The following is a 27,630-nucleotide window of genomic DNA, read 5'->3' as shown; positions in this document are numbered from 1 at the left end:
CAAGAGCGCTGAGAGAACCTTTGGTGCCCGCCGCAGCACCTCTCCACCCCCACCACGGAGCCCCGCAGACGACGGAGAAGTCCTGGCCGGGTCAGCCCAGGTGGGGGTGACGCACCTGGAAGAGGCGTCCGCAGCAGGCTGGGTAGAACCACTGCAGTGCGGGGAAAGGGGAGGCATCACGGATTATCGCAGGCAGAATCGTGGATCTGCACACACATAACCATCGAAAGCTCTCACGCACGGAGGGCACAGCTTGCCTTGCCCCGTGGACGGCAGTCTTGGAGGACTGGGCAGAGTCTCCCAGGAGGCAGTGCAGTGGTTGATTCCAAGTCAAGATGGTTGCAGCGCAGTCGGAGCGCCGGGCGAGAGAGGACTGGATCTGTGGGCGGGGCCCAGGGGCGGGGCGGGGCCTTGCGAGGGGCGGGGCCCGGTGCTGGGCTGTCTCTGCTTGTCAAAAGGCAGCCGCCGATCCCCGCCCAGGCGCCGGGAGCGCGGAGCAGCGTGCCCACACGCAGGACCAGGTGCGGACCCGGGACCGGCGGGGAGGCGGCCCCCAGTATCGGGATTAGGCGCGGGGTGGGGGCGTCGGGAGTACCGGGCCTGAGTGCCCGTGTGCAAGCACTAGAGTCTGGGCGAACTTGGCGACTGAGATCTGGGCTGTCGTGCCTTGAGGCTGGGGCACTAAGGGGACCCTGAGGTCTGAGAGAAAGCTGAAGTTCGTGGCAGGCTGGCGAGGGGGGCAGCGACCTCCTCGGGGCTCAGGCAGCGGAACACAGAAACGCTCCTCCGGCGGGGTGCTCGGCACTTGGGCAACAAGAAACATTTGTTTCCTTCCTCTGTCGGGCCGCCTTGGCATGGACTGAAGGAATAAGAAAGGGAGGGGTTGGCTCTCTACGTGCTGAGGTCTTCTGGGGATGGAGTGTGTATAGCCTTGTTATCTTATAGGACCCACGCATGGTCACCTGCGATGATGCAGCTGGATCTCTTAAGTAGAGGGTTTCTTTTCCTTTCTTTTCTTTTCTTGCTTTTTTTTTTTTAAGCCACCAATTATTTTAGACCTGGTTGATCCTGGATCAACCAGTCCAGTGCACTGGACTTACCTTCTCAGGAAAGCCAATCCATAGATGTCCACAGGAGCTCAGGGGCAAGCATCTAATTGAGGAGGGGGCTCAAGGAGTAGCTTCTATTGGGGGAGTGAGGAGTCCCACATCTGTGGGTGGTGGATGAGGAGGATTTCAGGGGAAGTATCTAGGAGGGACCATCATATGGTCTCCGGGGAGCAGTTTGACATTGCCCCCCTCCCCCCATGGACCACTGAGGCTGAGACCTAGGCTGCCTGGGCTGGGAGAGCCCTGGGTCTCTGAACCCAGGCCCTTCCCGCATCTCCTCCTGCTCCTCCTTCTCCTCCTCCTCTTCCTCCTTCTCCATGCGGTGAGTGAGTCAACCTCCTGTCTGGGCTCAGCAGCCAGAGGGGCCAGAGCCCAGGCAAGCAGTTGGGCAGGCATTTTCTGAGCATTGCAAAAGCTCTCCTGGGCAGAGTTCAGCTCTGCGCCAGCTCCCTGCTGGAAGGCCGGCTTCTTCATGGCTGGTGGTGGCCACTCCTGGAGGGGACACTCTACACAGCAATGATTATGGGATGGCTATGGTATGACTCCAGAATGGGTTGACTGGGAAGGGATTGTGGCTTTGTGGTAAATCCACGTCTCTTATTCTCCTGGGATCAGGAGGTGCATCCCAGCACGGCAGAATTTTCCAGCCCCTCATTCCATTTCTGCCTAGTGATCTTGTTAGCTGCCTATGTGTGTTAGGGAGGTGGGCATGCACAAGAGATTGGGAAAGACTCTGGGATAAGGGAAGCCGTGGTGCTGGCAATGGTTTTAAGTCAGGCTGGGAAGTGGGGGTGGTTCGCTGAGGTGGAAATGGATTATCTGGACACTGGAGCCTCAACTTTACGAGCCAAGAGTGCTGTGTTTCGGGGGACCTTCCTCATCCCATCCCTGTCCAAGTGCTGGAGGGGATTGTCAGTCCTTCTGGAATGGTGTCAGGATTGTATGCAGCCAGACCAGGAGGCTATTAAGACTGCAGATTTCTCTCTGGCTTTTGCTTTGGGTGTTTCAGACCCTTGAGCAGAAGTAGGGGCCCCATTTGCCCCCTACTCAGTGGCCTCTCTGGACCCATTTGAAGACAATCCACAAGCAGGCAAGGGGGCTGACTCAAACTGCAAACAGCTGGGGAATTCACAGTCTGTGCTCTGGCTGGGTCCCATGGCTTCAGTTTGGCTGTCCCTCATCAGCCATGACTTGGACCCTTTCCAGGGTAATGGATAAGAAAGGAGGGAAGAGAAAAAGGATAAGAAAACAGGAGAGTGGGATAAGGAAGGAGGGAAAGAAGAGGGTTAGGGTTAGGGAGCTTTCCTCACCACTCACAGCCAAGACCATCACACTTTATTTGTATAAATACTGTGGAAGGTCTGATGCTGTTTGAGGTGCCCTAGTTACTTGTGTTTATGGTTTCTCGGTCTTCTTTCCCTATTCGACCTCAGAACTGATCTCCTTTGGGCACCGAGTCCCAGAGGAAGCACCAGGAGGACCTCTTGGACCCACACCGTCCACTCCCAGAACAAATAGCCAGTGTTAAAGCCAATGTCTTCCACATTTGGAGGAAGGCCTGGGGTCTAGTGGGCCAGACCAAGTGGTTATCCAAGACAGGAGAAGGACTTGCAGTTGTTCATTTCTTTACCCCACATCCTGAGGAGGCAGAGGTCATCCTGCCTGAGAGCCAGAGTTTCTCTGCAAGAAACTGGCCGGTGCTTACATCCAGCAGGTGGGTTCTAGTGGCCGGAGAGCCAGAGTCATGAGCACCTGGAGGTCTGAGCTAGGATGGCACTCCAGTGTGTTGCTGGACAGGATGAGTTATAGGAGCTCCAGCTTTCCATTTGTTACTGCTTACGTCTGGTTTGGATGCAGGTAAAGAGAAGTAAGGAAATGACAAGATTTTCTTAAGAGCCTCTTGTGTGCCCAGCATGGTACTAGGCCCTCTGAGGGATGACAGGGAACGGAACCCACCAGACCGGGCCTCCTCCCCCTAGACGGTCTGAGCTCAGGCTGGGCAGTGGCTGGCGGGCTCTTCTTCCACTACAGTCCAGTTCTCAGGGGGTCCAGCTGGACAGGAGCCAGCCTGGCTGTAGCTCTGGACCACTAAGGTCTTGCTTCTAGTTATGCTTTTCTCCGGTTCCCCATTGACTGTCTCCTGTCTCAGTGCCCTCTTGGATGTGCTAGAGAGAGTGACTGTATAATTTATTGCCCAAACTGGGAGACTTTTGAGAGTGAAAGGGGTGTGATGAATAATTAAACCCAAGCTGTTCAGGACAAATTGGAACATTGAGGCATTCTAGCGAACCCCACCCCAGACCCAGCGGAGGTCACGGTGATGAGGGGAAGACGGGTGGGTGTGGGTTTAATGAGGAGAAGATGGGGGTGGTGCTTAATGGTGAGGGGAAGATGGGGGTAGCCTGCTCTGCGGTGCTACCGCTAATTGCAGTCTCTCCCTGAGGCCAGCACTGCTCTCGGCCGCCCTCTCTCTGGACTAGCCTACTGTTCACTCCCTTCCCCTTCCCTGTGACTTCCCTTCACCCTTGACTTGTGACTGGCCTCACCTTTGGTTTTCCTGCCCCACCCCTACCTCACACAGGTTCAGGAAGGCCTGCCAACTCCCCTTCAGGTGCCCCTGGGGAACTGGGATTTATACTGAAGCCAAGACTCAGCCTCACGCTTCCTCTTCTCTCTTCCCCCAAATCTGTAGCCTCTTCATTCTGTCCATCCATCTTCCCAGACCTCCGGGGGCCACAGCGTCCCGCGGGAAAGCTCAGCATTAAAGCGGGTAAACAACCAGGAAGGGAAGGGTAGTCAAACCTTGCCCATGTGGATAAAGGGCACAGGTCACTTGTAATCAGATTCTGGGGAAATGGCAAGCAAAGTGGAGGTCAGGGCCGAGAGAAGCTGCGTAGCAGGAGGGGGAGCCAGGTCCCCTGGACACTGGAGCTTGACTCTCGGCTTGTCTGACTTCTGGGGAAATGGTCCAGGGTGGGGACAGACTTTCTCAACCCCGACTAAAGGCGCTGGTGGCAGCGGGCAACTGCAGCCTGCTGTGGAGACATGTGGAAGAGAAACTGCCTTCCCTTCCGAGTCCTTGGTCCTCGTGGCCCAGATGCTCAGGGTGGGTGCCCTGGAGAGTCCCCAGAGGTTCAGCATGAGAGACGGGGTGCCGGGCATGGGGGTGGAGCCTCCTTGATGACTGTATAGTGACTCTGTCTACTGTGGCAGGAAGGAAGTCATTCTCCTCACAGACAAATGAAAATGGCAGGTGGAGACCTCTTGGGAAGTCCCACCCTTTGAAGCGACTTATGGAGAGGGGAGAGGAGAGAGCTTCTGGGGTGGCAGGGGTGGCAGGGGTGGCAGAGGTGGCAGGCTGGTAGGTAAATGGCAGGAGCCAAAGGCAGAAGGAACAGACGCTCGGGGAGTCTGAGTGTGTGTCATACCTTCGCAAACCTGCCCGACAGGTCCCATGCCAAGGAATAGACCAAGCAGTCTATTCCACAGTCTTTGCCACACAAAGTCCTCACTGGGCACAGGGCAGGGTCGTGGTCCTGAGCATGGTGTAGGCAGCTGCACCAGTGAGAAAGTGGAGTCTAGGCAGCACCCAGCAGCCAGTTCCTGGGAAGCCGCTGCCTCTCATTGGCCTTCTGATGGCAGGTTGAAGCTTTGAGGTGTTACGCAAAGTGTGATATTCTAAGCCCTGTGAGGCACCCATGAGGCCCAAAGCTTAGCTGGTGACACATCCAGTGTGTGCCACCTGCTGGCACTGGAGTTGTAGCTCCAGGAACAGCTACTTACTGAGCACTCAGCCCAGTGGTACCAGGTACTGGGCCCCGGACGCCGCGTGCACTGCCCCCCAGAGCTGTCACAGCTTGTGTAGACGAGAACCACCACCATGTTCGTTTTACAAAAATGGGGAAACCGAGGATCGGGGAGGTGGAGCCATGTGCTGAGGTGACACAGCTGGTGAGAGGGAGAGTCAGGACTCACACTGGGTCTGTCTCAACCTCAGGGGGACCCTGCCACCTCTGCCCTTACCAGGCGGCCACAAGCATTCAGGGCCTGCCTCACACATAATAGGCCTGCAGAAATGGCCCTGAGCAGCAAGCTTAGATTTTCATAGCAGTTTGAATGAATTGACCTGGGAGCAAGTTCAGTTTGTCCAAAGGTTACTCTGGGGACGGTGGTCTCTCAGAGGAGGCTCCCTCTGCCATACCCTCAGGCCTCGGTGCCTCTCTGGCAGTCTTGGGTACCTTACTTGGGTAAAAACAGCAGACAAGAACCCGAGAGAGATAGCTCTGTGTGGAGAGATAGCAGGGATCAGAGAAGACTTGGATGGTCTGGAAGGTAAATAAGAAACTCTCAGTTTCAAACAGAACACTTTATTGATGACCTTCTATGTGCTAAGTGCACCAAGGAAGAAAAGGCCATTGTCCCACTGGCCAACTGGGAGCTACTCTCACCTTGTTTGCCTCTTCCTCTCCTGGCTACCCCTTAAGGAACACTCCCGGACCTACCCACCTGGAAAGAGAAACAGACCCAGCCTCACCTGACAGCCTCTGCCAGGCACTGTGTTGATCACTTTCCTTGTCTCCCTTAATCTTCCCAGCCTTTCTTTGGAGTAAGTTACTAGTATTCTCTCCAGCATGCATATGGGAAACGAAGGTTTAAAGAGATGCAGTAACCTGCCCCATGCTGTAAAGCTAACCCATGACCACAGCTCTACGTTGTGTGCTGGTGATGGGCCTGGCTGTACAAACCACTCTAAGTGCCAGAGCCGGAGCCTGGAGACAGGTAGAAGGAGGAGAAAACACTGAGCCTACCCCTCAGCTGGGGTTCCCAGGGTTTCTTGGTAAACGACTGAAATTTTAGATAGTGCTATTAGAAGCTGTGCTAGCAGCCTTGCGGAATGGGAGAAACACTGGGTTTGAGTTAGACACACCTAGGTTTAAATTCTGGCTTTGTCACTTTGTAGCTCGTGACCTTGGGCAGGTTTTTTAATCTCTCTGAATCTCAGTTTCCTTATCTGTAAACTGGGGTAAGAATAACTCCCTTGCAGTGTTGTGTGAGGATTAGAGATGATACAAGTCGAGCGCCTGGCGCGATGTAAGCCCCGGAAGAGCTTGTGTAGACAGTCATTCGGTAGATATGCACTGAGGACCTACTGTGTGCCAGGTACTATTCAAGACACTGGGAATTTAACAGTGAAAAGAAAAGACTCTTGCAATTGTTTTCAAATTTCCTAGACCAGAAGCTCATCATTGTGAAAGGTCCTTTTAGAAGCCAGGAATAGCTAAACTCAGATTCAGTAAATAGATTTCTCTTTCTGTTATTTGTTAGCTGATGAGCTTGGAAAAGTCATTTAGCTTCTCCAAGACTCTACTTTTTTAAACTGTGAAATACATCGTGCACACAAGAGTACACAATAGGCCTATGTATACATTAAAGAGTAGTGTAATATATCCTGACCCACCACCTAAGTTTGGAGTGGAACATTTACAGAAGCTTAAAAGCCCCCTTTCCTCTTCCCATTTGCATCCCCTTCCTCACTCTCCACCACACTGTAACTAATATTATGAATTTTAGTTAATATGTCCTTGCTTTTCTTTGCAAGTTATCATCTCTGTACGCTTTACAAAACAGTGTATTGTTTAGTTTCACGTCTTTGGAGTTTACCTACATGTGTGTTGTCTGCAATGCACTTTTTTCACTCAATATCATGTTTCTGAGATTCATCCACTTCGAAGCACACAGCTGTATTGATTAGTTTTCAGTGCTGTCGTATTCCATAAGAATATGCCACAATTTGTGCATCCTTCCTCTTGTTGATGAACATCTGGGCTGTTTCCGGTTTGGGGGCTATTATGATAAGCTAATACTGCTAGGAAGATGTTGTGCTTGTCTTCTGGTGCATGTGTAGGCTTTTCTCTAGGGCACATACTAGGAATGGAGTTGTTGGGCCACACGGAATTCCCTGTTTGGCATTACTCTACATGTCTTCCACAGTGACTGTACCAAAAACACTCCTTTAAGTAAACACTCCTTTAAGATAAAAGTTCCCCATCCTTTTTAACACTTGATATAGACTTCATTTCTAAAATGAAAAATTTGTACTAGAGGAGCTTCTAAAGTCTCTTTCGTCTATAATAAATGTATCATTCTTAACCTAAGGGCCTGGTTTCTGGCTTATGTGTGTGCCTGTCTGATGTGTGGTGCACAGGTGGCCCCGCAAACGCCACAGCCTGACTCTGAGAGCCCTTTGCAGGGTCTGCAGGTGCAGCTGAAGCCCTTCCTCACTGGGCTTCCACCGACAGTGGGTGAGGGATCCCGTGGCTCTACATCCTTCCCAACACTTGGTGTTCTGTTCAGTTCAACCGAGAGGCTGATGTCAGGGCTGAGAACATACCAGGTGCTCAATTAATACCCACTGAATTGCATTTTTGCCAGATGGATTGGGAGGGATGTATATTTTCCCTGAGCACTGATTTTAAGAACAAGACGTGGAAGTATCAGAATCATGTATGTGCTAGCTCACCAGAGCCCTGGGGCTGGGGACAGTGATGGGATTTATGTCTGTCTTGGGCTTCTTGATCATTTGAAGGCTCCAGGTGAGGTGAACCGAAGTTAGTAGTCTCCGCTGACCAATTGTTCAGAGTCTGGCCTTGAACTTTGACCCTCTGACTTGTCTGGTTGGAGAGCAGGGGGGAGGTCTGGAAGATGGGGTGAAGAGAACAGAGGAGGTGCCAAATAGGCTGGACAGAAGTAACTTCCCGCCTCTGGCAGAAGTCCGGAAATTCAGAGCCTTTTGGAGCAAAGACCTCTGCCCCGAAGGTGTTTTCCAGCATCATCCTGGCCAGCCTGGAACTGTCCCATTCCCCCTCCACTGGCACCACTTGCTGCCACAGGAGGAGGCGAATGCTCACAGAGAATCCCTTCCCCTTCCAAGTGTTGAACACTCTGCCCGGGGGTGGAGGGTACCGGTCTGAAAGGTGTTAGATATACTCAGTGTCCTGGCAGCCAAATAAACAGCCAGCTGCCCACCCACCCAGCCACCCACGGGACAAAAGAATGTGGCTGGTTGGGCAGTTGCATGGGCCACCCCAGCCCACAATCCCGTAATTACCCATCTAGTCTGTGCCTGTCAGCTCCACGGGCAGGAGAGCGCCTCTGCCCTTGGCCTTATCTTGGTCACCAGTCCCATGCTGGGCTCAGTGGCAGGGCCTCACCTATCCTTCAGCCACTTCTACCCCCAACTCTGCCCCAGTGTCTCTCTCTATACCAACCTTTGACCCTTTTGAAGCTCACATATCATATAATAGCTGATAATCATAATAAACCAAAAGGTTACTATAACTTAATATGTTCCAGGCACTGGGTTAAATGTTTTTCGTGCTTCTTCTCATATATGCCTCTCAATAATCCTAGGAGGTAGGTAATATTGTTATCCCCACTTTACAGAAGAGGAAACTGAGTTCGAACAAGTTAAGAGGCTAAATTTCTTGCCCAAAGCCATCGAGCTCCCAAGTCAGAACCAGAACTTAAATTCAGGTCTTTCTAAGACCCGACGTGGGGTCCTTCTTCAACTGCCACTGCCTGTCCTGCCCTGCGTCCCTGTCCTTCAACTCCCCGCCCCTTCCTGTCTGAAGAGGGCCGGAAAAAGAGGCAGCAGGTGGTGCCAGTGGAGGGGGAATGGAACAGTTCCAGGCTGGCCAGGATGATGCTGGAAAACACCTTCGGGGCAGAGTTCTTTGTTCCAAAAGGCTCTGAATTTCCGGACTTCTGCCAGAGGCGGGAAGTTACTTCTGCCCAGCCTATTTGGCAAGCTTGCCAACTTCTTGGGTGCCATGATGTTGAGAATTGGGGGATGGGCTGCCTCAGGTAAAATTCCATTATAATGAACGCCATCTAAGATCCGAATGGCTTGGTTAAAATGGAATTATTTTAACCTGGGTGCAGTGGAAGAACTCAAATATGCAGCCTGAGAAACTAGAAATGAACTGGAGTTGATTCGCCCTTGAGTGTCTCTTAGGAAGGCTCTGGGAGGGTTTGGAGCCTAGGAGAAGAGTCAGAGGCACCCCAGTTTCTCCTTGAATGCCAGGCTCCCCGGTAGTTGGGCAGGACTGGGAGGGAGCAAGGCTGTGATTGTCCAGTTGTCCATTTCCCCCACTGTGCTGTGAGCCCCCGAGAACAGGTCTGAACCCCATCTCTGAGGTGTCACCACTCCACGCAATACCTAACTCATCATAGATATGCTCAGTAGATGTTTATTGGGTTGTTTTTTAGGTAGACCGGGTCCCCTAAGCTAGAAAGGAGAGTTGGAGGGCAATCGCTTCGTGTGACTAAAACATCCTTAAAAATCTGGCCTGCAGCTCAGATGAATTGAACCAACTGTGCATAATCACAAGCGCTAACACAGAGCAGGTGCCATGAGCCAGGCCCTGTGCTGAGCACTTGACATACGTTATCTCATTTAATCCTCACACATGAATGAGGTAGGTACTATTATTTTTCTCATTTGACAGGCCAGGGAACGGAAGCGTAGAGAGCTCAGGTCATTGGTTCTGGTCACACCTCTGGCAGGGGGGGAAGGCAGGGTTGGCACCCGGGCAGCCTGCCTCCAGAGCCTCTTCTCTCAAGTGTCTCCCTCAACACAGAGCTCGGCTGAAGCTGGGGGCTGGGTCCGGGAACTAGGGCCAGGTAGGGAACAGTGAGTGCAAACCCTGGTGGGATGGCACAAACCTGGTCTAGAGGGACAGCCCCGCCTCAGGCCAGCAGGGTGGCCACTGGAACTGCAGCAGTGTGGCCAGATTATACAATATGTTTAATAGGAAGCGGGACATCCAGGTTTTTTCCAAAAGTCAAATCTCTCTATTTTTTTGGAAACATTGACAGCCAATTTAAAAAGGTATAATCATTGGTGGTGATGGGTAGGGGGGTGACAAACAGAACTCATTCATGGTCAGGTTTAGCCTGCAGGCCTCCTGTGTGTCCTCTGGTAGTTTCTTTCCTTTAAGAGATGACTGTTACCTGGAGGGGGACCAGGAAAGCCCTAGTGTATATAGAATTCCTTACTAAAGGCATGAATGATTCCCCTCCATGGGTACCCCTCCCATCGTGTGATAATACTTTACAATGCAGAGTGTTTCTTTCTGGAGAGTTATAATGAAATCTTTCAGTCTGATGATAAAAAATAAATCGTCCCCTTTCCTCCTTATCTTTCTCTCTCCCTCCCTCCTTCCTTCCTCCCTCCTTCCTTCCTTCCCCCTTCCTCCTCTACTGGGTCTTCCCAGTCAGATATTTCCCTATAGGTATTAGAAGGAAGGTTCGATGTAGAAAAATCAAAAGGAAACTAACAGTCAAAGAAAGGGTCTCTAGCCTCCACCCCACCCCCCCCCCCCCAAAAAAAGTGGCATTTTTGGATTGGGCTCGGTAGGCAATGAATGACGCTTATCAGGCCGGGTCTGAAACCCTCACTGCACTGTGGGCTCTCCCGGGCTGCGAGGACCTCATGCTGTCAGAGAGGGGATCACCCTCCACGTTATACTTCAGAATGTTTTCTCACAGCTTTCCCCTTTATGCCTGAGTATAGGCTTCCGCCCCCTCTTAAATACCTGGGAAAATAATTGTAAACTAATAACTAACATTGGTACGCAGTATAACAATTTTATAACACGCTTTTTTTTTAATCTCAGCTGATACAACATTCCTGTGAGATAGGCAAGTGGGTATAGAATCCCCTTTTGGAGGCTTGGTAAAGTAGCAGTGTTTAATTCTTTTCCTTCCATTCCATAAGAGAGCCGTAGCCAGGGAGGATTGAAACCTGGTGTGCGGGGAGCCCCTGGCTCCCCCAGGCCTTCCCATGCCTGCCGCCCTCACTCCTCACCTGGCATCCACAGGTGGGAGGGTAGGGGGACAGCTGGTAGTCCGGAGCCCCTGACTGAGGTCTCCACTTCCCTGAAACTCCCGCTCCAGGGTGAGTGTGGTGTGGGGCACGGGGAAGGCCCTAAACCAAAGGGTGGCCCGTGGCCGGCCTCCTCTCCACGCCCACCCCGACTGACTGTCACCCTGAGCTATTATTCCCCAAGCTGGGCAGAAAACAGCTCACTCAAGAGAATTATTTTTGTCTCTGTTAAACTTCAATCCTGGACTACTGAAAAGCCTGGCTGCAGAAGTGTGTTTCAGGACAGGGGGAGTACTGGGAGAAGTGATGAGTCGGGAAGCAAAGGGGAAGCGGTGGGTGGAGGGGTACCTCCTCTTCCCCCAGGGGCTGCGATGGCCACAAGCACTGGCCTTCTTCCCCAGAATGCTGTTCATCGGGCTGCCTGACCAGCGGCCACGCCAGCGGACAGCGTGCAGCCTGCCCAGCCAGCTGGAGAGCAGTTCCCTCACAGCTCCTTCGATTGAGTGCAGGCCCTGAGCTGGTCCATCACATTCCTTCTCCGGGGATGTTTGCCTCTGCCCGAAGGAGTGTTGAGTGAAGGGAGTGGAAATTCTGTTACCTGGTGTGGAGGTCCAGGTGGGCAGCCGGGGGGCTGCAGACGGCCAAGGAGGGAAAGAAGTTGTTGCTCTGGAGTACAGGCCTCCTCCCCCTCTTAAACACCTGGGAAAATAATTGTAAACTAGTAACTAACATTGGTATGGAGTATAGCAATTTTATAACATGCTTTTTTTTTTAATCTCAGCGGATACAGCAATCCCATGAGAGGATTGTTGGAGACCTGGGCTCAGCTTCTCCTGTACCCTGAGGCAGCATTGAACGCCACTCTGTGTAGCGAATCTGTTCCATCTTTGCCCCTGGGTACCAAAGAAAAACAAGGAAGAGGAAGATAGCCAATGGGTAGGGTTGGGGGAGGGGGTTTTAGTTTGGAGGGGGTTCATGGGTTAGGACAAAGGCCACTATTTCCTACCACTTTGTGGCCCCAGGGAAGAATCCTCCAGCGGTTTGGCCTGAAACATTGAAACAAGAGGGTTATCTTCAATGATAGCTCTAAGGGGAAGGCTGTGCTTGTGTCATGTCATCGGTCAGCAGTGAACGTGGACATCTGGACCCAGGGTAGGGGCTGGCGTGTGCCCACGCATGCAGGGGACTTCCCACACATGTCCATGGCGCAAGTTGTTTGTGACCATCGTGTGTGTGTGGCTGGTGCCCTTAGAGGGATTCCTGGCAACAGGGAAGTGACCTTGTTGACTGAGAGAGAGGAGTGAGCCAAGCGCGCTGGTGGACGCAAATGTGGGGACCGGTGGGTTCTGTGGTAAGGCAGCTCTCTCTGTTCCCGGCAACCGCATCTGGCCACCCTGGACAGCTTGATGCGTCAGATAAGGATTGACTGGTGATGTGCCACTGAATTGTTCACAACTTCCATCTGCCCTTGTTGAACCTTTTGTTCTTTCTTTGGGTTTTCTCTCACAAAAAGTATGTTTTCCTATTTAGCTGCGCAGGATTTTCCAGAACTCTCTCCTCTACCTCTCCATTCCAGCTCTGTTACTGATGGAATAATCCCAGGGTAAAGCATCCCCCCCTCCTCAAAGGAGAACAAGGGGTGTGCACCAGGGTGGTAGAAGAGGCCCACTGCCTTTCTGACCTGGGGGGCCCTTTCTCCTTGAGCAGTCGGGAAGGAGGCCCATTTTTACTTCCTTCACAAAGCTCAAGGTCAATTCCGGTTGGAATGGGAAGCTGAATGGAGTCTGAAAGTCTTTGGTTGCAAAATATCATTGCAGTAATTTAAAATTCCTGGTATTCAAGACTCAGTGTGTTTACGAGAAGAAGTACACTCGGTAGAGGAAAGAATGGAATTTACTTCCGACTGAAATGAGTGTGGTCAGTTGGTTTATTTCTTTCTTATGTCCCCTCTCTCTCTCCAGCCATATGGAGCTAGTTTCTCCGCCTCCAAAATGCTCTTTCCCTTTTGCCTTTGCTCCTCTTTCCATAGCCTTTGCTCACATGGTATCACCTGCCCGGACCCCTCTTTACCCTTCTCACCACTGCCATGTTAAACAATGGTCTTTTCTGTCTCAGTTGAGAGGCAGAGAAGTGACGTCCTCTAAAGAGCCTCTCTCCCTCTCCAAGACCAGGCCAGGTGCTCTCCCACGTGCTCCCATCACACCTGTGCCTACCTGTATTGCAGTGCGGATCTGAGTTGGAGATTCCTGTTTGTCTCCCTCAGTAGACTGTAAGCTTCATGAGGGCCGGGTCTCTGGGCAGCTCACCATGGTGTCTCTGAGTCCTAGTATACAGCATGCCACATAGTCAGTGCTTAAAACCAGGCAGGGGTCACCATCATAGATAAGGCATCAGAGGCCAGAACCAATACCCAGCACAGTGTGAGGCCAAGAAGAAACACTGTGGCCTCCTTGGCCCTCCAGTATGGTCCCCAAGAAGAAATCTACGCAGCACAGCAAGATGGCTGGAATTCTGACCAAACAGAAGCTCTGGAAAAGCCCCATTGGGGTAATCATTCTACACAGGAACTGAGGAGCAGCTTGGGGGTGTCTGCTGCTTCCCTCTAAAGTAAATGGGAACCTCCCCACTTGGCCTCTTCCTGAGAAGCCTCATGAATACGTGAGAAGTGTTCACCTCTTCACTAATAATGCAGAAGAGAGACAGGATGCCTTTGGGTAAATCAGCCCCTTATGGGACTGGAGCTGTCTGGTAGAGAGTTACCCCAGCCCCACCCATCTCAGAGGACCCTGGGATCCCTCATGGATTCTGACACAGGCCTCAGAATCTATCCGAGGTTAAGCGAATGGCTTTCCAGGGCTGCCAAGAGCCGGCGGCAGCCCACTGAGCCAGAGCCAGCCCACTTTTTAGGTTAGGGGCCACGACAGGGCCACCCCGCTGCCAGGGTGGCTGCAGCCCTTACTGCCCCGCCCCAGGCTCCGGCCCCCTGGCCTCTGCCAGCCTTTCCCATCACTCTGCCTTCCGCTGCCTGCTGTGGTGGCCGTGAGTGGGGCGAGGAAGTGCCGCTGCCCTGATAACCGACAGGGGGCGCCCCCGGGCTGCTGAGCAGGGTCCCACTAAGGGGAGAACAGATGCCCGATAAGCCCTGGATGCCGGAGGAGGTAGGAAAGAGACTCACGGGGTGAGAGAGGGAAAGGACGCGCTATGAGCAGAAGCAGTGAGCAATCGGTGGCACCTTGGGGGACACGGCCTCGTCTTCCTTGTGGAGGAAAAGTCCAGATGTGTAGCTCAGCTTCTCTGCTTGTCAGGGAGAGATTAGAACAATCCATTCTCCCCACCCCGAGCAGCCAGATTTTTAGGAGTCACAGCCAATGGGTGGGGTAGTCCGTTTTTTCCCAGTTCAGCAGATATGTGGCTCTCTGGGCAATGTTTGTTTGGGCTGGAGCCTCTGGGATGGAGAACAGGCTTCCTGGCCTCCACGGCACCTCTCTGGGCCCTGAACTCTCCGCAATTGTACTAACAACAGTAAGCACTCTAATAATGAGAGCAAACACATAGAGCTCCAGTGTGCCGGGCCCTGTGCTGAGTGCTGCACAGAGATCTTGGTCCCCGTGACCGCCTGTGACCTGGGCACTATCATGTCCCTATTTGTAGATGAGGACACAGGGACAGGTTCTGGGGGAAGCTGGACAGTAGTCAGGTAGCCAAGGGTGTCAGGCTGACCAAGGTGATTGTGAAGGTGGGCAAGGGACCTGATGCCTAGGATCCCAAATATCCCGCTTGGAGCTGGCAGGACCTGGGACTTAGGTACTACCTTTCCCACAGTCCAGGAAGAGTCTGAGGGATTCAGAGATTGCATTGATCCCAGAAGGAAAATGAGGAAGAGAATGCTGGCCAGGGTGGTGGGCTGGAGGGGGTGGACCTAAAAACCGTTTGCCCCAGCAGGGGTGAACTTGGGCCTACATGAACTTGGGCTGGGGACCAGCAGTCAGAAAGATGCTTAAGCTGGGTAGAGGGTCATGGGGCACTAAAAACTGGCCTTGGGAATCACTTGGGAGAAAGAAGTAGCTCTCTCCTGTTGTCCTGGGGCCATTTTTTTTTTTTTTTTAGAAAATCAAGGAAAATCCCATTTAGCCATCAGTTGCACCAGCAATCCCAGGGGTTCAGGTGTCCCCAGAGGAGGGCTAGATCTGCTCTCCCTGTATTCTTGGTGCTCTCCCTTTGGGCTGCCTCAGTTTCTACTCCTTGGTCTCCAAGTCACTGGACAAAGAGCCTCCTTGTCCCATCAACTTCCACCTGTGGCAGATGCCCCAGGGAAGTACTCCCACCCTAGTATCCCAGGAAAGCCACCCAGAGGAGCGAGATACACCCAGGCCAGGTGTATCCTGCCTCCCTCTAAAATAGTCCCTGACTGTCTTGAGTCCTCATCCATTTCTTCAGGCCAGAGAAGCCGGCTGTGGGAGCTGAGTTGGTCAGGCAGGAGCGAGTGGGTACCCCTCACCCACCTCTTTGTTTTTCTGTATTGCTTGTAAGGACAGAGTCAGTGGTGGGTGGTCTCACTGCAGTCTGCCTCAGGGCCTCCTCGTGGCCTCTCACAACTCCCCTCCTCTGAATAATTAAATTCATGCTCCCTTCCGTGGCCTGTTTCTCTCCCACCTCTCTCTGTTCCCCTGGGAAGCTGCTCGGGCTGGTGATGAGAGGTCTTGGGACCTGGCCAGGGTGGGGCTGGAGAAGCATCCTTCCTCCTTGTGTGGCCTTGACAACTCGCTTCCCCTCTGGTGGCCTCGGTTTCTTCTGCTGTAAAACCAGAGAGATTGGGCTGCAGCTACGAATGGGCAGGTTCCCTATGCTTCACCGGCCACTGTCGCTGCCCACGCTTTCCGGCAGGGACAGGGCATGGCCTGCCTGTTACCTGGAGAACAGTAATCAACTCAGAAATCTTGTTGACAAAGCTGAGGGCTGAGTTTCCACTGGAAAAAAGGCAGCTTGCAGGAATAATTGTTGTTGATAAGAAGTGGAAATATATCTAAGTAAGCTACGTATCTCCTGTCCCACTGCCTAGAGCTTCGTGGGTTCCTGCCTCTGGGTTCTGCTCAGCTCCAAGAAGCTATCAGTGCTCCCAAGAGTGACGGGACCATCTGCTAAGAAAGAGCCTTGATGAATGGCCAGTAGAGTGGGAGTCTGTAGCATGGCTTCTCTGGAGTGACCTGCTAACCCGTGACACCGTATGGGGTGTCAGTTCATGACCTTTACCAGGTTCTCAAAGGCGAGGTATATTCCCCAAAAAGTTAATTCAGAAGCGCCTTCAGGGGTAAAGTTATTCCTGAAACTGCTGGATCATCAGCCACTTAATTTCCCATCCTTCAGTCAGTCGTTAAACAGTTTGGTCCACCTCAGGCATGTTCTTAGAGCTGCAGTGCTGGGGGCCAGCCTCCCCTGGAAACAACTGAGCCTAAGACAGAGGCGGCAGGCTGGCTTGGCAGAACTTATGCAGCTACTCACACTCTTCCACAGCGCCCTTTTCTTGGGCTGGAAACTCCTTCCCAGGTGAAGCCAAGGAGGCAGACGCTGTCTGCACTCACCACCTTATTCACTGCCCTTGTGGGAATCATGATCGTACCTGGGATGTTTATGAGGTCTAAATCAAAATTAAATGTAGCCAGGCTAGCTTCCTGTGCTTCTCCCCTGAAACCTCACTTGCATGATAAACTTCGTAGATTTTTTCTATCTTTTCATGACAATTTCCCAGCAGATGAGAAGTGTGCTTCTTTTTCTAATGTGTGAGGTAGTACCACATGGTGGCCCGACCAACCCCTCCTCCAGAGACACTGTGGGAATGGCCTAGTAGATTCATCTTAGATGGCTGCGGAGAGCTGGTCTAGGACCAGTGGTTGAAAACTGTAGGGGCTATTTCATCTGTGCATAATGAAGAACTTTCTAAGCATAGAGCCATCCAAAGAGTATGGATTACCGTGGGAGATAGTTCTCCAACAGAAAAGATATTTAAGTCCAGGCTAGAAAACTGGCTAGAATATTATAGAAGCGATTTAAGATGGTTGGAGTAGGTGGTGTTGAGTTTCCTTCCAATCTTGAGATATTCTGAGATGACTGGTATCCACTGGGTTTTACTTTGGAAATTGTAGTCTTTGGAAAATAATTTCCGAATGTTCTCAGCCACGTTTAAAATGTGTGTGTGTGTGTGTGCGTGTGTGTGTGTGCGTGGAGGAACTGGGGAGACAGTGGGGGAAGAAAGAATTGGGCCAAGTTCTAACTCCACAGTACACTTTCCTCTTTCCTTGCCCTCATTTCCACTCTATCCCCCCTCAGCTTCTTCTGGGAAGTAATGCTGAGACTTTTCTGGAGAAAGAATGTGGGCTTATGTTGGGGATGGTGAAGAAGGAAGAAAAGGCATTACCTCAACTGGCCATGATACTGCTGTGCCTAAGTTATACTAGAATAAAGAGACAGCAAGTAAGAAGTTGGGTAGGTCATACAGCGTTCAGCACTCTATGGGCAGAGTTGCAAGGATGATGAAATGAAAACAACAAGAAAAGGGCGTGCACGCATAAGCACATGTGCACTTGTGGCTGGCGTGTGCACAGGCCCATCCGCTCCAGAGAGAGCCCAGCGTGTGGTTGATTCCGTGTGCGCCAATTTTAGGAAGAAGGGGAATTTTCTCCCCCTCTGCTGGGAAATCACTTAGCTTTGCATTTCTTTCTAGAAGGAGAGGGAGCTTTGAGCTAATGTCAACAATTAGAAAGCCCGTTTTGATCAGTCCAGTCCCAACCCTGCTGAGGGAGGCCCCTCTCCTGGGCTCCCAGTGCCCACAGGACCCAAAGGGGCCATTTCACTCCCGCCCTTCCTGCCCCTTAGCATCTGAGGGTGAGGAGTGGGCCTCACCTGTCACTGGGAGGGTTGGGGAGAGCGCTCAGTGAAGGAATTTCACTTCCTGAATGGTCTTAAGGCCTCATCATGATGGGAATTCAGCCTTGGAGTTGCATACTTTCAGAGCTAGAAAAGACCTTTTAGAAGTCAGACCTCTGTCTGCCGCTTGGTCCTCCTAGAGTCACAGCTTTACTGCCCTCAGGACTCCAAAGAGGGTCTAGTGAATGCAGCAGAGTTAAACCGAGCCCTGTAGCACACTTCGATCCCTGTCTTGCCAGGGGTCTCCCCAGGACACCCTGCCGTCCCCACCCTACAAGACTGCCCTAGGTGAGACTCTGCCCGGGGATGCCCATTCAGCAGAAGCCACTGGAAGATGGGGTGTCTGTTGTGTGAGCTGACGGGCAGACGTGTGGGAGAGGCAGTGGTTGTGGCTTCGATGACTGGAAGGAAACACATTATCTCCTCATTTCTTGCTAAAGCAAGGTCAGGCCTGGGGTCAGGCTCAGGGAGGGGTTTTGATGTGGGATGCTGACCCCGGAGGAATGGAAGCCAGGGGCTTTCTGCAGAGCTGAGCTACTACCCCTCTGCTTCTCCAAGGCTCAATACTAAGGGTTTGGGTATTTCTAAAACAGGGCGGGAGGGGGTGGCTCTGGGGACAGCCCCAGCAAAGGCAGTGGGATGCTCTTATACTCAGAACATGAATTGGGGGTGGGGGGTGTATGACGTGGCAAAGGGGGTGGTATTAAGCTGGGGCTTTTTCCACTTGTTTTTTTTTCACCCTGTGTCTTTGCCCCACTTTCCATGCACTTGGACCTACAGGCTAAATCTAGGACAATCTTTCCTAAAAGGACCACCCAGTAGTGCAAAGTTGCATGGGGAGGAGAGGCCCATCTTTTGAATGGGGTTTTCCCAGGTAAGAGGGGTTGGCTGGCAGAAGAGAGATCCTGGCTGATTTGGGAGCCTTGGAAGGAAAAGCGCCATGACGTTCTTCCGTCATGACCTGGGGATTGCCCTGTCTGCTCCTCCCTGACTTAGTGGAAGTGAAGGGTGTCCAGAGCACAGGGTGAGGAATGACTGAGTTATCTCCCTTAGGAAAAGTAGAGCAAAGACTCGGGGCTCAGCTGCCTCGGTTCAGATCTGGGCTCCAAAGGCAATCATCTCTGTGCCTCAGTTTCCCCATGCCTAAAATAGGGGTAATATCAGTACCTGCCTGCGAGGTTGTTGTGAGGATTAAATGAGTGAGGGTACAGGAGGAACTTGAAGCAGGGCCCAGCGTGAGTATTAGCGCCTGTGCTGGTGATTATCGCTGGGATGGGTTGAGTTGGCAGGAGGCAAGGGCAGCCCTTGGCCACTGCAGGCAGCCAGCCTGCCCTCGTTTGGTCCCTGGCACCACCACTGGCCTGGCCGTGGGACCCTGGGCAAGTCTCTCAAAGTGCCCTACCTGGAGTTTGGTTTTGCCATCTGTAAAATGAGATTGCTTCTCATCTCACAGGACTGTTCGGAGGTTACATGAGATCCCGGGTGGCACATAGTAGATACTCAAACACTTTCTCTTTAAGCTCAGGGATGGTAGGCTACCTGGATCTCAGGTCTGACCTCTAAATATCTTAGGGGCTGAGAGCAGGAAAGCAGTGGTCCTTTCTGTACCCACTTGGTCCTTACCTCAGCCTTCCTGAGGAGCAAGCAGGGAGTCTGGGAAATTGCTAAGGCCATGGGGTAGAATCCAGAAGAGCCCGGTTGGCTGGGGGGGGCCTTGGGCAATACAAGCAGAGGGAGCAGAGGAGAGCCTGGCTTGGAGGAAGTGGCCACATGTCTGTACCCTGCAGGTACCCCTCCTCCAGCCACGGTCCTTGGGAGTGGGCCAGCCATGTTCACATTATCTCAGTAGGGTCCACTGACACTTTCCTCAGTTGTTCCTTGGGGGTGGGCAGTGCCTGAGGGGGTGGTAGATGGGTCAGTGGGCTGGCAGTCTTAGGACTGGGCCCAGGTCTTGGATGCCCCTTGGGCTCTCCCCTTCTCTGCCTAGTCGGGCCACTAGGAGGCAGTGAAACAAAAGCTGGGGGTCTGAACCTCCCCCATATGGGGTTTGCCTGAAAGGCCTTTGCCAGGGTTTGGGGTCAGGCACCTGCATATCTATTATCTCCCCAGCCACTTCCTATTGGCGTCAGCGAAGGGAGGAAGTGTGTGTGTGTTTGTCTGTCTGGGTGGGCAAGTAGCACTGAGTGTGGGTGGAAGTGGGAAGGGTGAAATTCCACCAGCCCCACCTTGGTGACCCATCACGCCACTAAGACCCAGAGTCAGGACACTAGAGTCAGCCCACCTTCAGCCTTCGCCGAGGCCGGAGGTGTTGAGCATGTCTGGGGAAGAGCTAAAAGTGGCAGAAAACATCCTGTTTGAAAGCAGTGCGTTGCTTTATTTAACCCCTGCAGCACCGGCTCCGCCTACACCCAGTCTCCACAGACAGCAGATCCCACACACCTGTCTTTGAAGCTATCCCAAGAGGCCAGGGCTAACCTGCACCATTCCCAGCTCCCGAGTGGCCTCTGCCATCGCCCGGGCACCGGTCTCCTTCCCACCCTCAGCAGCCTGCCAGGCCCCCCTCTGGCTCTGCTTCTCCGAGCATCCCTAAAACCTGGGGGTGGGGCCGTGGGAGCAGTCGAGCTCCCTTGGAAGAAGCCCTTCCTCCCTCCCAACACTCTCTGCAGCTCTTTCCATTTGCCCGTGTGCTGGCGGCCACCTCCCACCCCTTCCCGCTGCTCTTGCTGCCCCCGGCCTCCAGCGAGGGCTGTTCCTGGCTGCCGGCTGGGCTCCTGCCCCTTCAGTCCTGCCAGTGATGACACCACATGTCTGCCCCCAACAGATCACTTCCGTCAAGTTTTCAGTCCCTGATCTGGGGACTAAAGCCCCTGGAAAGAGCCTCTCATCCGGCTTGACGAGCTCTCTAGCGGCGAGGTCAGCGCTGAGCTGCAAAGTGCTTCCCCCTTTTCATTTCAGAGTCTTTTTGGTTGGAACCGTCTGCGAGCCTTCACAGAAGGGCACCTCTGCGCTCGACTTCCCTTCCCTCCTGCTCCTTCAGGTGGGTGTTTCCTCCTCAGCCACAACCTCCTGGCTTTCTGTTATCCGGGGGCGAGGGGAGGCGGGCATGGGAAGGCGGTGGGCAGGGGGAAGAGGAGATACTCCCTTGCCCTTAGCAAACGTGGGTTGGTCCAGTCCTGTGTCAGCAGAGTCCTCAGCAGCCCGCGGCCGAGACCTGGAGCCAGGCTGATCGGGGTGAGGCCTCAGAGGGACGGGCTTGCAGATGCCCAGGCCAGGACCCCAGGGGGCCATCCAGCATGGTGAGGTTTCCTCTCCAGCTCCCAACTCCTTTCTCTTTCCTGCCCTCCACGGTCTCTGCCTGTCACTCCTGGCACTGCCAGCTCTCAGGCCATATGTGCCTGGGACTCTTCTCCACCTCTGGACTCTGGTCCTGGGCCCTGGCTTCTTGGTAGCAGCACATAACCCCAAGCAGGGCTGAGTTGTCTCTCAGCTCACCTGAAATTGTCCTGTTCACTCTGGGCCTCTGGCTGCCGGGTCCAGCCTTCTGTCAGGCCTAACCCAGTGCCTGGGGTCCCACCCCCGGGCCAGGAGCCTTCCTGCCATCACTCTGTTGCAGGAAGGCACAGTTGCCCGGCTGTGGTGTCGTGTTTTTTCAATTCTCTTGCATCATCACATCTCCAGTGGGCCCAGATGATGCTGAATACTTGTTGGACTGATCTGACTGATTTCCCTCCACCCTCACATTTAATTTCTCTTTTTTCCACCAAATCCACCGGATGTTTGGTCGCTGGATGACACAGACTCTGTAGCAACATCACGATGACTGGGAATTGCATCATCTCAGCTGACCTGGGGTCAAGCCACAAGCGTCCTAGACAGTTTCTCTTCTTGCCCCACAATGGTATTGGGCCTCTGGGATCCCTGCCCACATCTGGGGTGTGGGTGACACTCCAGGAGCCTGGAGTCAGCCTGGACTTAATATGGGCTATAAGGACAGTGTTGACAACCCCAAAGGCACTCTCTTTTATTTTTAGTTGTTTTACAGTTATGAAGTGTTTTATATATACAGATGAGCATATAAAACAGAAAATAGTGTTTTAGTAGTAGTAATAAGACACTGTATACCTACCACTCGGAGAAATGGAATATGGCTGCTGCATAATGCCTCTGCATGCCCTCCCCAATCTTACTCCCTCAAAAGTTTCTGTTAATCATTCCTTTGTTCCTTTTTTTTTAAAAGTGTTTCTCTCTCGGTCTCTGCATGTGTATATATATATAAACATTATTGTTTAACAAGTATCAACCTAACTGTGATAGGGATGGGCAACAGGGTCACTATTATTACTTTAAAGTTCCCAGGAAAAGAAGAGCTGAAAGAGAAAGTTAGGGGATCCAATACATCTGCCTGTGATCAGGGCCCCTCTGCCCCTGCAGGACTGACAATACCTGTCCTTATCTGTCCAGCTTCCTTTGTTTGGCTTGAAGCTCTTGGTGAGATTTTTCTTTTTGTAAAATTAAGTATTTGTTTTGTGCACTTCGTAATTATAGTTGCTAGAAAACCTCAATGTTTGGGCTTCTCTGGGCCTCATTTGTATAACAAGTGATAATAATAGTACTTGCCTCATTGCGGTGAGATGAAGATGGACTGAAATAAGACCCTACCAGGCATTGATGTGTCAAACCTCAGCTCAGATTGAGAGCCTAGCCATTGGAAAGAAAGAAGCTTGGAGCTTCCCAAGGGCCCCCGGAAGTTACCTCTCTCACCTCAGTGGGAGGACGTGGCACCAGGGTAGGAGGGGGTAGGGTGCTTGCCCCCTCACCACTGGCTTTCTCTCTTGTTCTTCTTCTGTCCTGAGGGACCCTCCTGCCCTGGAGCCAAGGCACTTAAACCTGTAGCAACCCATGTGAGGACTCAGATAAAACTGGGAGGCAGCAGGGTCTGAAACCATTTCAGGGAGGCAGGAGGGACCCCAGAAGCAGCTCTGAGCTGACAGCAGTGGGGACCAGAGGAAGCAGGTGAAGCCAAGGCCCCAGTTTGCCCAAGGGAAGACCTGTCAGCAGCTTCCTGAGAAGGATCTCCCAAAGCTATATATTTTGTTCCCTCTATCTCTTTCCCCCTTTTCTTCAAGTGCGAACTCCATCTCTAGATAATGCCTATTTATAAAAGCCATCTCTGAAAACAAAATTAGTTCACTGTATATGACTCACATTACTCAGAAGGACGTTCAGAACGATGTGTTGAATTTATATTGAAAAAAAAGAGAGAGAAAAAGACTGATGAATTTGGTACCAGGACCGCAGGGGCACAAATCCTGTCCATCCTGAGCAGGAGGGCGGCGAGGAGCTGGCACGACAGGGTCTGATTTGGGCGTGTAATCCATCCTCTTCCCCTCGCCCTGAAGGAAAGAGGGGCCGAGGGTTTCCCTCTGCGTTGGAGGCTGTTGGAGGGCCCTCGTCCCTCCTGGAGGGGACACTAGGCAAGAGAGGCCTCTGACCTGCGGCAGGTCCGCTGCTGAGGTGGAGCTGAGGCCAGGGGTGGGCGTGTGTTCATTCGCATAATCCCTCCTCACACCCGGTGAAGAAAAACACATTCTTCAGATGAGGACAGTGGGGTGCAGAGAGGCTGAACATCTCACGCAAAGTAGCCCAGCTCATAGGCAGCAGGCACAGCCTCTGCTCCCTGGCACCTCGGTTCCAGGCCACGCCGTGAGCATCACTGCAGCGCCCCCCCCCCCCCCCAACAGATTTGCTCCGAACTGGGTTAGGAGCCCGCCTTCTGCCCGTGGCCAGCAGAGTGTCAGGAGGGTGAGCTGGGGACCGAGAGCCACGAAGGGAGGGCACCAAAGAATCCTGCTCCGGCCTGGGCCCCTGGGAGCTGCCCAGCTTTGCTGAGCTCCTGGCGGAAGGGCCGCCAGCCAGCCCTGGCACTGTCTCACCCCTGCCCGCTGTCCTTGCAGGGATGGAGGCGATGGCAGCCGGCGCTTCCTTACCTGACCCCGGCGACTTGGACCGGCATGTGCCCCGGATCTGCGGTGTGTGCGGAGACCGAGCCACCGGCTTCCATTTCAACGCTATGACCTGCGAAGGCTGCAAAGGCTTCTTCAGGTAAATCCTCCCCAAGGGCGAGGGGGAGGAGAGGAACGGGGTTTCCCAGGAAGAGACCCTGCGTTTTCCGTGTCTCCTTCCCTACCAGGCCCGGGCACACGCCAGCTCTCACAGCCCCCGGGGGGCGATAGGGTCTCGAGGCTATCTTCTTCCTCCTCTGCCCTCAGCTCCAGCTCATTCTCTGACCCCCTCAGAAACTGCTTTCCTGAGGTGGCATGTAGGTCCCCATCCTTCCATTACCCCTTGACCTGCAGCCCCCTGCACCGACCCACGTGTCTGTCCTCCCGGAGCAAACCTCCTACCAGTTGATGATCACAGCTTCCTAATCCAAGAGACCGGCATGGCCTCGGGGAGGCCCAAGAACTTGGCCTCAGAGCTTGCCCTCTCCCCCACCGCCCCATCCAAATCAAACCCGTCTCTAGAACAAGGGAAACTGCATCCCTGGCTGGACCTCCATAGTTGATCTGTGCCCAGATCTGCATCCACGGCTTGCTTGTCCCGGGTTGGAAAGCCAACCTCAGAATGCCCAGGAAGCGCAGGCGTTCCTGTTTGGTCAGGGCCAGTTCCTCTGTGAGCAGCTTCCTCTCTTCTCATGCGAGCCCAGCACTACCAGTGCCAACAGTATGGGAAAGTACTAGAAAGGCTAGACAAAGGCTGTTCCCATCCAGAACCAGGGAGGGAGCATAGGGAAGTGATGAATTGCAGGATGGGATTGTGAACCATGAGAAATTAGCATTTGGCATATTTTGGAGAGAGAGAGAGAGAGAGAGAGAGAGAGAGGGAGAGAGAAGCCTGCAAGAAGGTGACCAAAAAAGAGCTTCTGTATAATAGTCTTGTTGGAGGTGAGTAAAACTAAGGGCAAGGCTTTAGCCATCAAAGAGAGGAAAGAGTCATTCAAGTCCAGAACAAGGACTCCTATTTCCCTGAACGGGCTTCGAGGGCAGAGTGAATCAGAGGCCTCAGCATGTCTGGGGTGCTCCCCTCCAGCTCGGGGACCCCTGGGCTCTATATATACAGGCTCCCGACTCACCTGCCCTCTGTCTTGGGAGCTGGCAGGCCTGCAGTTTCACTGCCTCGAGCAACCGCTGGGCCGCGGGCAGGGTTTCTGTGGGTGCTAACTGCCTGTGCGGCCTGGCACTTGTTGCCTACTCAGCTTCCCGGCAGGCTGCTCCGCATCTCGGGAACCAGACCGGCAGCGTCGCTGGTTCCAGGTCCTGTTGCCACGTCTCTTGTTCCTCTGGCCTGAAGCCCGTGCTTTCTGCAGGGTGGGCCTTCCCGAGCCCAGGCCTTGTGTCCCAGGTGCCACCTGGACCCTTTGCTGCCAGGGCCTGGGGATGGGGGAGCTGCCTTCAGAGTAGAAATGGAGAAGGAGTCTGGGTGCTCGCATCAGGGCCTGCTTCGCATCTTAAAACCAGGCAGAAACGTGTGGGCTATAGTGCTACTGTGCCGTTAATTAATTGTCTGTCTTTGCTCGAATCTCTTGACTTCTCTATGTTTCAGTTACCCCAGCTAACCACATGGGTGTATAAATACCCAGCCCCTCTAGTATATGGAATAAACTGAGGATTAATGAAATAACGTATACAAAGGTGTTTTGAGAAACAAAGCACAATAGAAATATATACATATTTGAGCCTGATGGGTCAATACTGACGTCCTATGTGGAACCCTGCCCTAATAAACAAAAGTCTCTCCAGCCATCCACCCTCCTTTTGTTTTCGCTTTCACACACTGCCTCCCAGATTTTAATGAACATCTGTGATCCAAGAATTGGACTAGGAGCTGGGAACATGGAGACCCAGACAGAGGTCATATCTCGTCAATCTGTGACCCAAACGTCTCCAACTGCTCTCAGGGCTGTTTGGTTGATTCATGGACCCCACCCCAAATCCCCTCTCTTTCCAGGTCACCACCCACTGGGGTTCTGCTCTGAGAGATGGGACACTTAGGTGGCTGCTTATTGGATTATGACATGTGGGAGTTCCTCACTAGAGTAGCTCCGACCCCTGTGCACCTGGGCTTGCTGCCCTCAGACACACCACTAGGCGGTGAATCCTTGGGACAGACCCATTAGGCATCCAGGTGGAGGGAGGACAGGAGATGCCAAATGGATGGGGATGGCAGGTTTGCACATCCAGGGCACCAGGGACCAACAGTGTGGCTTGCTGCACGTGGGCACATTGTGCTATCGTAACCCAGCCTCAGCCCCTCTCTCTGAGACGCCTCAGAGTTCTGCTGCTGGCTGATGGCCACAACGCCCGCCTGCAAGGCCTGGCATTACCGGCAGCAGGCTGCTTTTATCTTGTTACCCTGTCCTCGGTCTACCTTATATCTTTACTATCTCTGCCTTGATGACTGAGCCAGGCTGCACTTTCTGAAGAGCCAACATCTCTGTTGTTTGCCTTGAATTTTGTTTTATAAATAAACACCCAAACGCACACACGCATGCACGCACCGTTGATCTTCATTGTTTGTGGAGTCCGTATCTGCAAATTTGACTACCTGCTAAAATTTACTTGTAATCCCCAAATCAATACTTGCGGCACTTTTGTGCTCATTTGTGAACACGTGCAGAGTGGAGAAAAATTCGAGTCTCCCGATGCACACGTTCCCAGCTGAGGCCACGCAAGACGTCCTGCCTCTGCTTCAGCTCTCATGCTGTAAACAAGTGTGTTTTTCTTGGTCTATTTAGTGCCACCCTTTTTGCATTTTTGTACCTGATGGTGATTTCACTGTTCAAGATGGCACCCAAGCCTGGTGCTGAAATTCTGTCAAGTGTTCCTAAGCACAGGAAAGCCACAAGTTGCCTTACAGAGAAAAGACGTGTTACACAAGCTTTGTTCAGACGTGGGCTATAGTGCTGTTGGCTGTGAGTTCAATGTTAATTAATCAACAATATGTATTAAATGAGGTGCCTTTAAACAGACAACACACATGAAACAAAGTTATGTACTGAGGGATTGATGAAAACGTTGTGACCAGAGGCTCTCAGGAACCTAACCCATATTCTCTTAGGAGCAATGGTTCAATATTTGCTGATGGTTCAATATTTGCTTGATAGAACATAACTACCTCGAATAACAAGAATAGACTGTCTATATATAATTTCTTCTCTTCTTTCCCCCCCTTCCCCTACTTCTCCTCCTTTGCTTCATCCAAATTCTGTTTGATACTCTTCCACTTTAGTCTATTTCAAATAGTTGTTCGAGAATTCCATTGTCACTTATGTCTGTTTGTGAAATCCTGATCCTGGGAAGGAAGGCCTCTGTCAGTGGGAGGTACTTCTCTGTGTCGGGTACCACATCCTTGAGAACATAAAGATAACACAAGTCCTTGCTCTCAAGGAGCTCACTCAACCCTACAGTAGCAGTTCTCAAGGCAAGAGCATTACTTTGGTGTTGAGTCACTGGCTATTTTCTAAGCCCTGGGGTATAAGCCCATTTGACCATTTAGTGTTTGATTGACTTCTAAGTCAAGCTAAACTGCTCTAGAAGCTAGAGCTCTGGTCATCCCAGCAGATCCAAGACTCATAATCAAACCGAAGTGTGATTATGGGGGTTGGTCAGTTCTATTGATCCATGGTCAGGAATTAGAGACTATTGCCAGCCAATT

The 27,630-nt window shown here is 52.5% G+C and overlaps 1 protein-coding gene across 2 annotated transcripts in view; it reads left to right on the top strand.

Moving 5' to 3' along the window:
* The first annotated feature begins 456 nt into the window (after positions 1-456).
* VDR (vitamin D receptor) overlaps positions 457-27,630 on the top strand; it is a 55,049-nt gene continuing 27,875 nt past the window's right edge. The window contains exons 1-4 of one of the 2 annotated variants that reach the window (XM_068559749.1): positions 457-521; positions 20,872-20,953; positions 21,088-21,212; positions 23,871-24,018. In XM_068559749.1, the coding sequence (XP_068415850.1) occupies positions 21,176-21,212; positions 23,871-24,018 (185 nt within the window). In that variant the 5' untranslated portion in view covers positions 457-521; positions 20,872-20,953; positions 21,088-21,175. The remainder of the gene's footprint in view (positions 522-20,871; positions 20,954-21,087; positions 21,213-23,870; positions 24,019-27,630) is intronic. The other variant, XM_068559750.1, reaches the window with a different exon arrangement.

The sequence above is a fragment of the Eschrichtius robustus genome, chromosome 13 (assembly GCF_028021215.1).
Source record: "Eschrichtius robustus isolate mEscRob2 chromosome 13, mEscRob2.pri, whole genome shotgun sequence".
NCBI classification, from domain to species: Eukaryota; Metazoa; Chordata; class Mammalia; order Artiodactyla; family Eschrichtiidae; genus Eschrichtius; species Eschrichtius robustus.
This window is presented reverse-complemented; position numbering and strand designations above follow the sequence as displayed.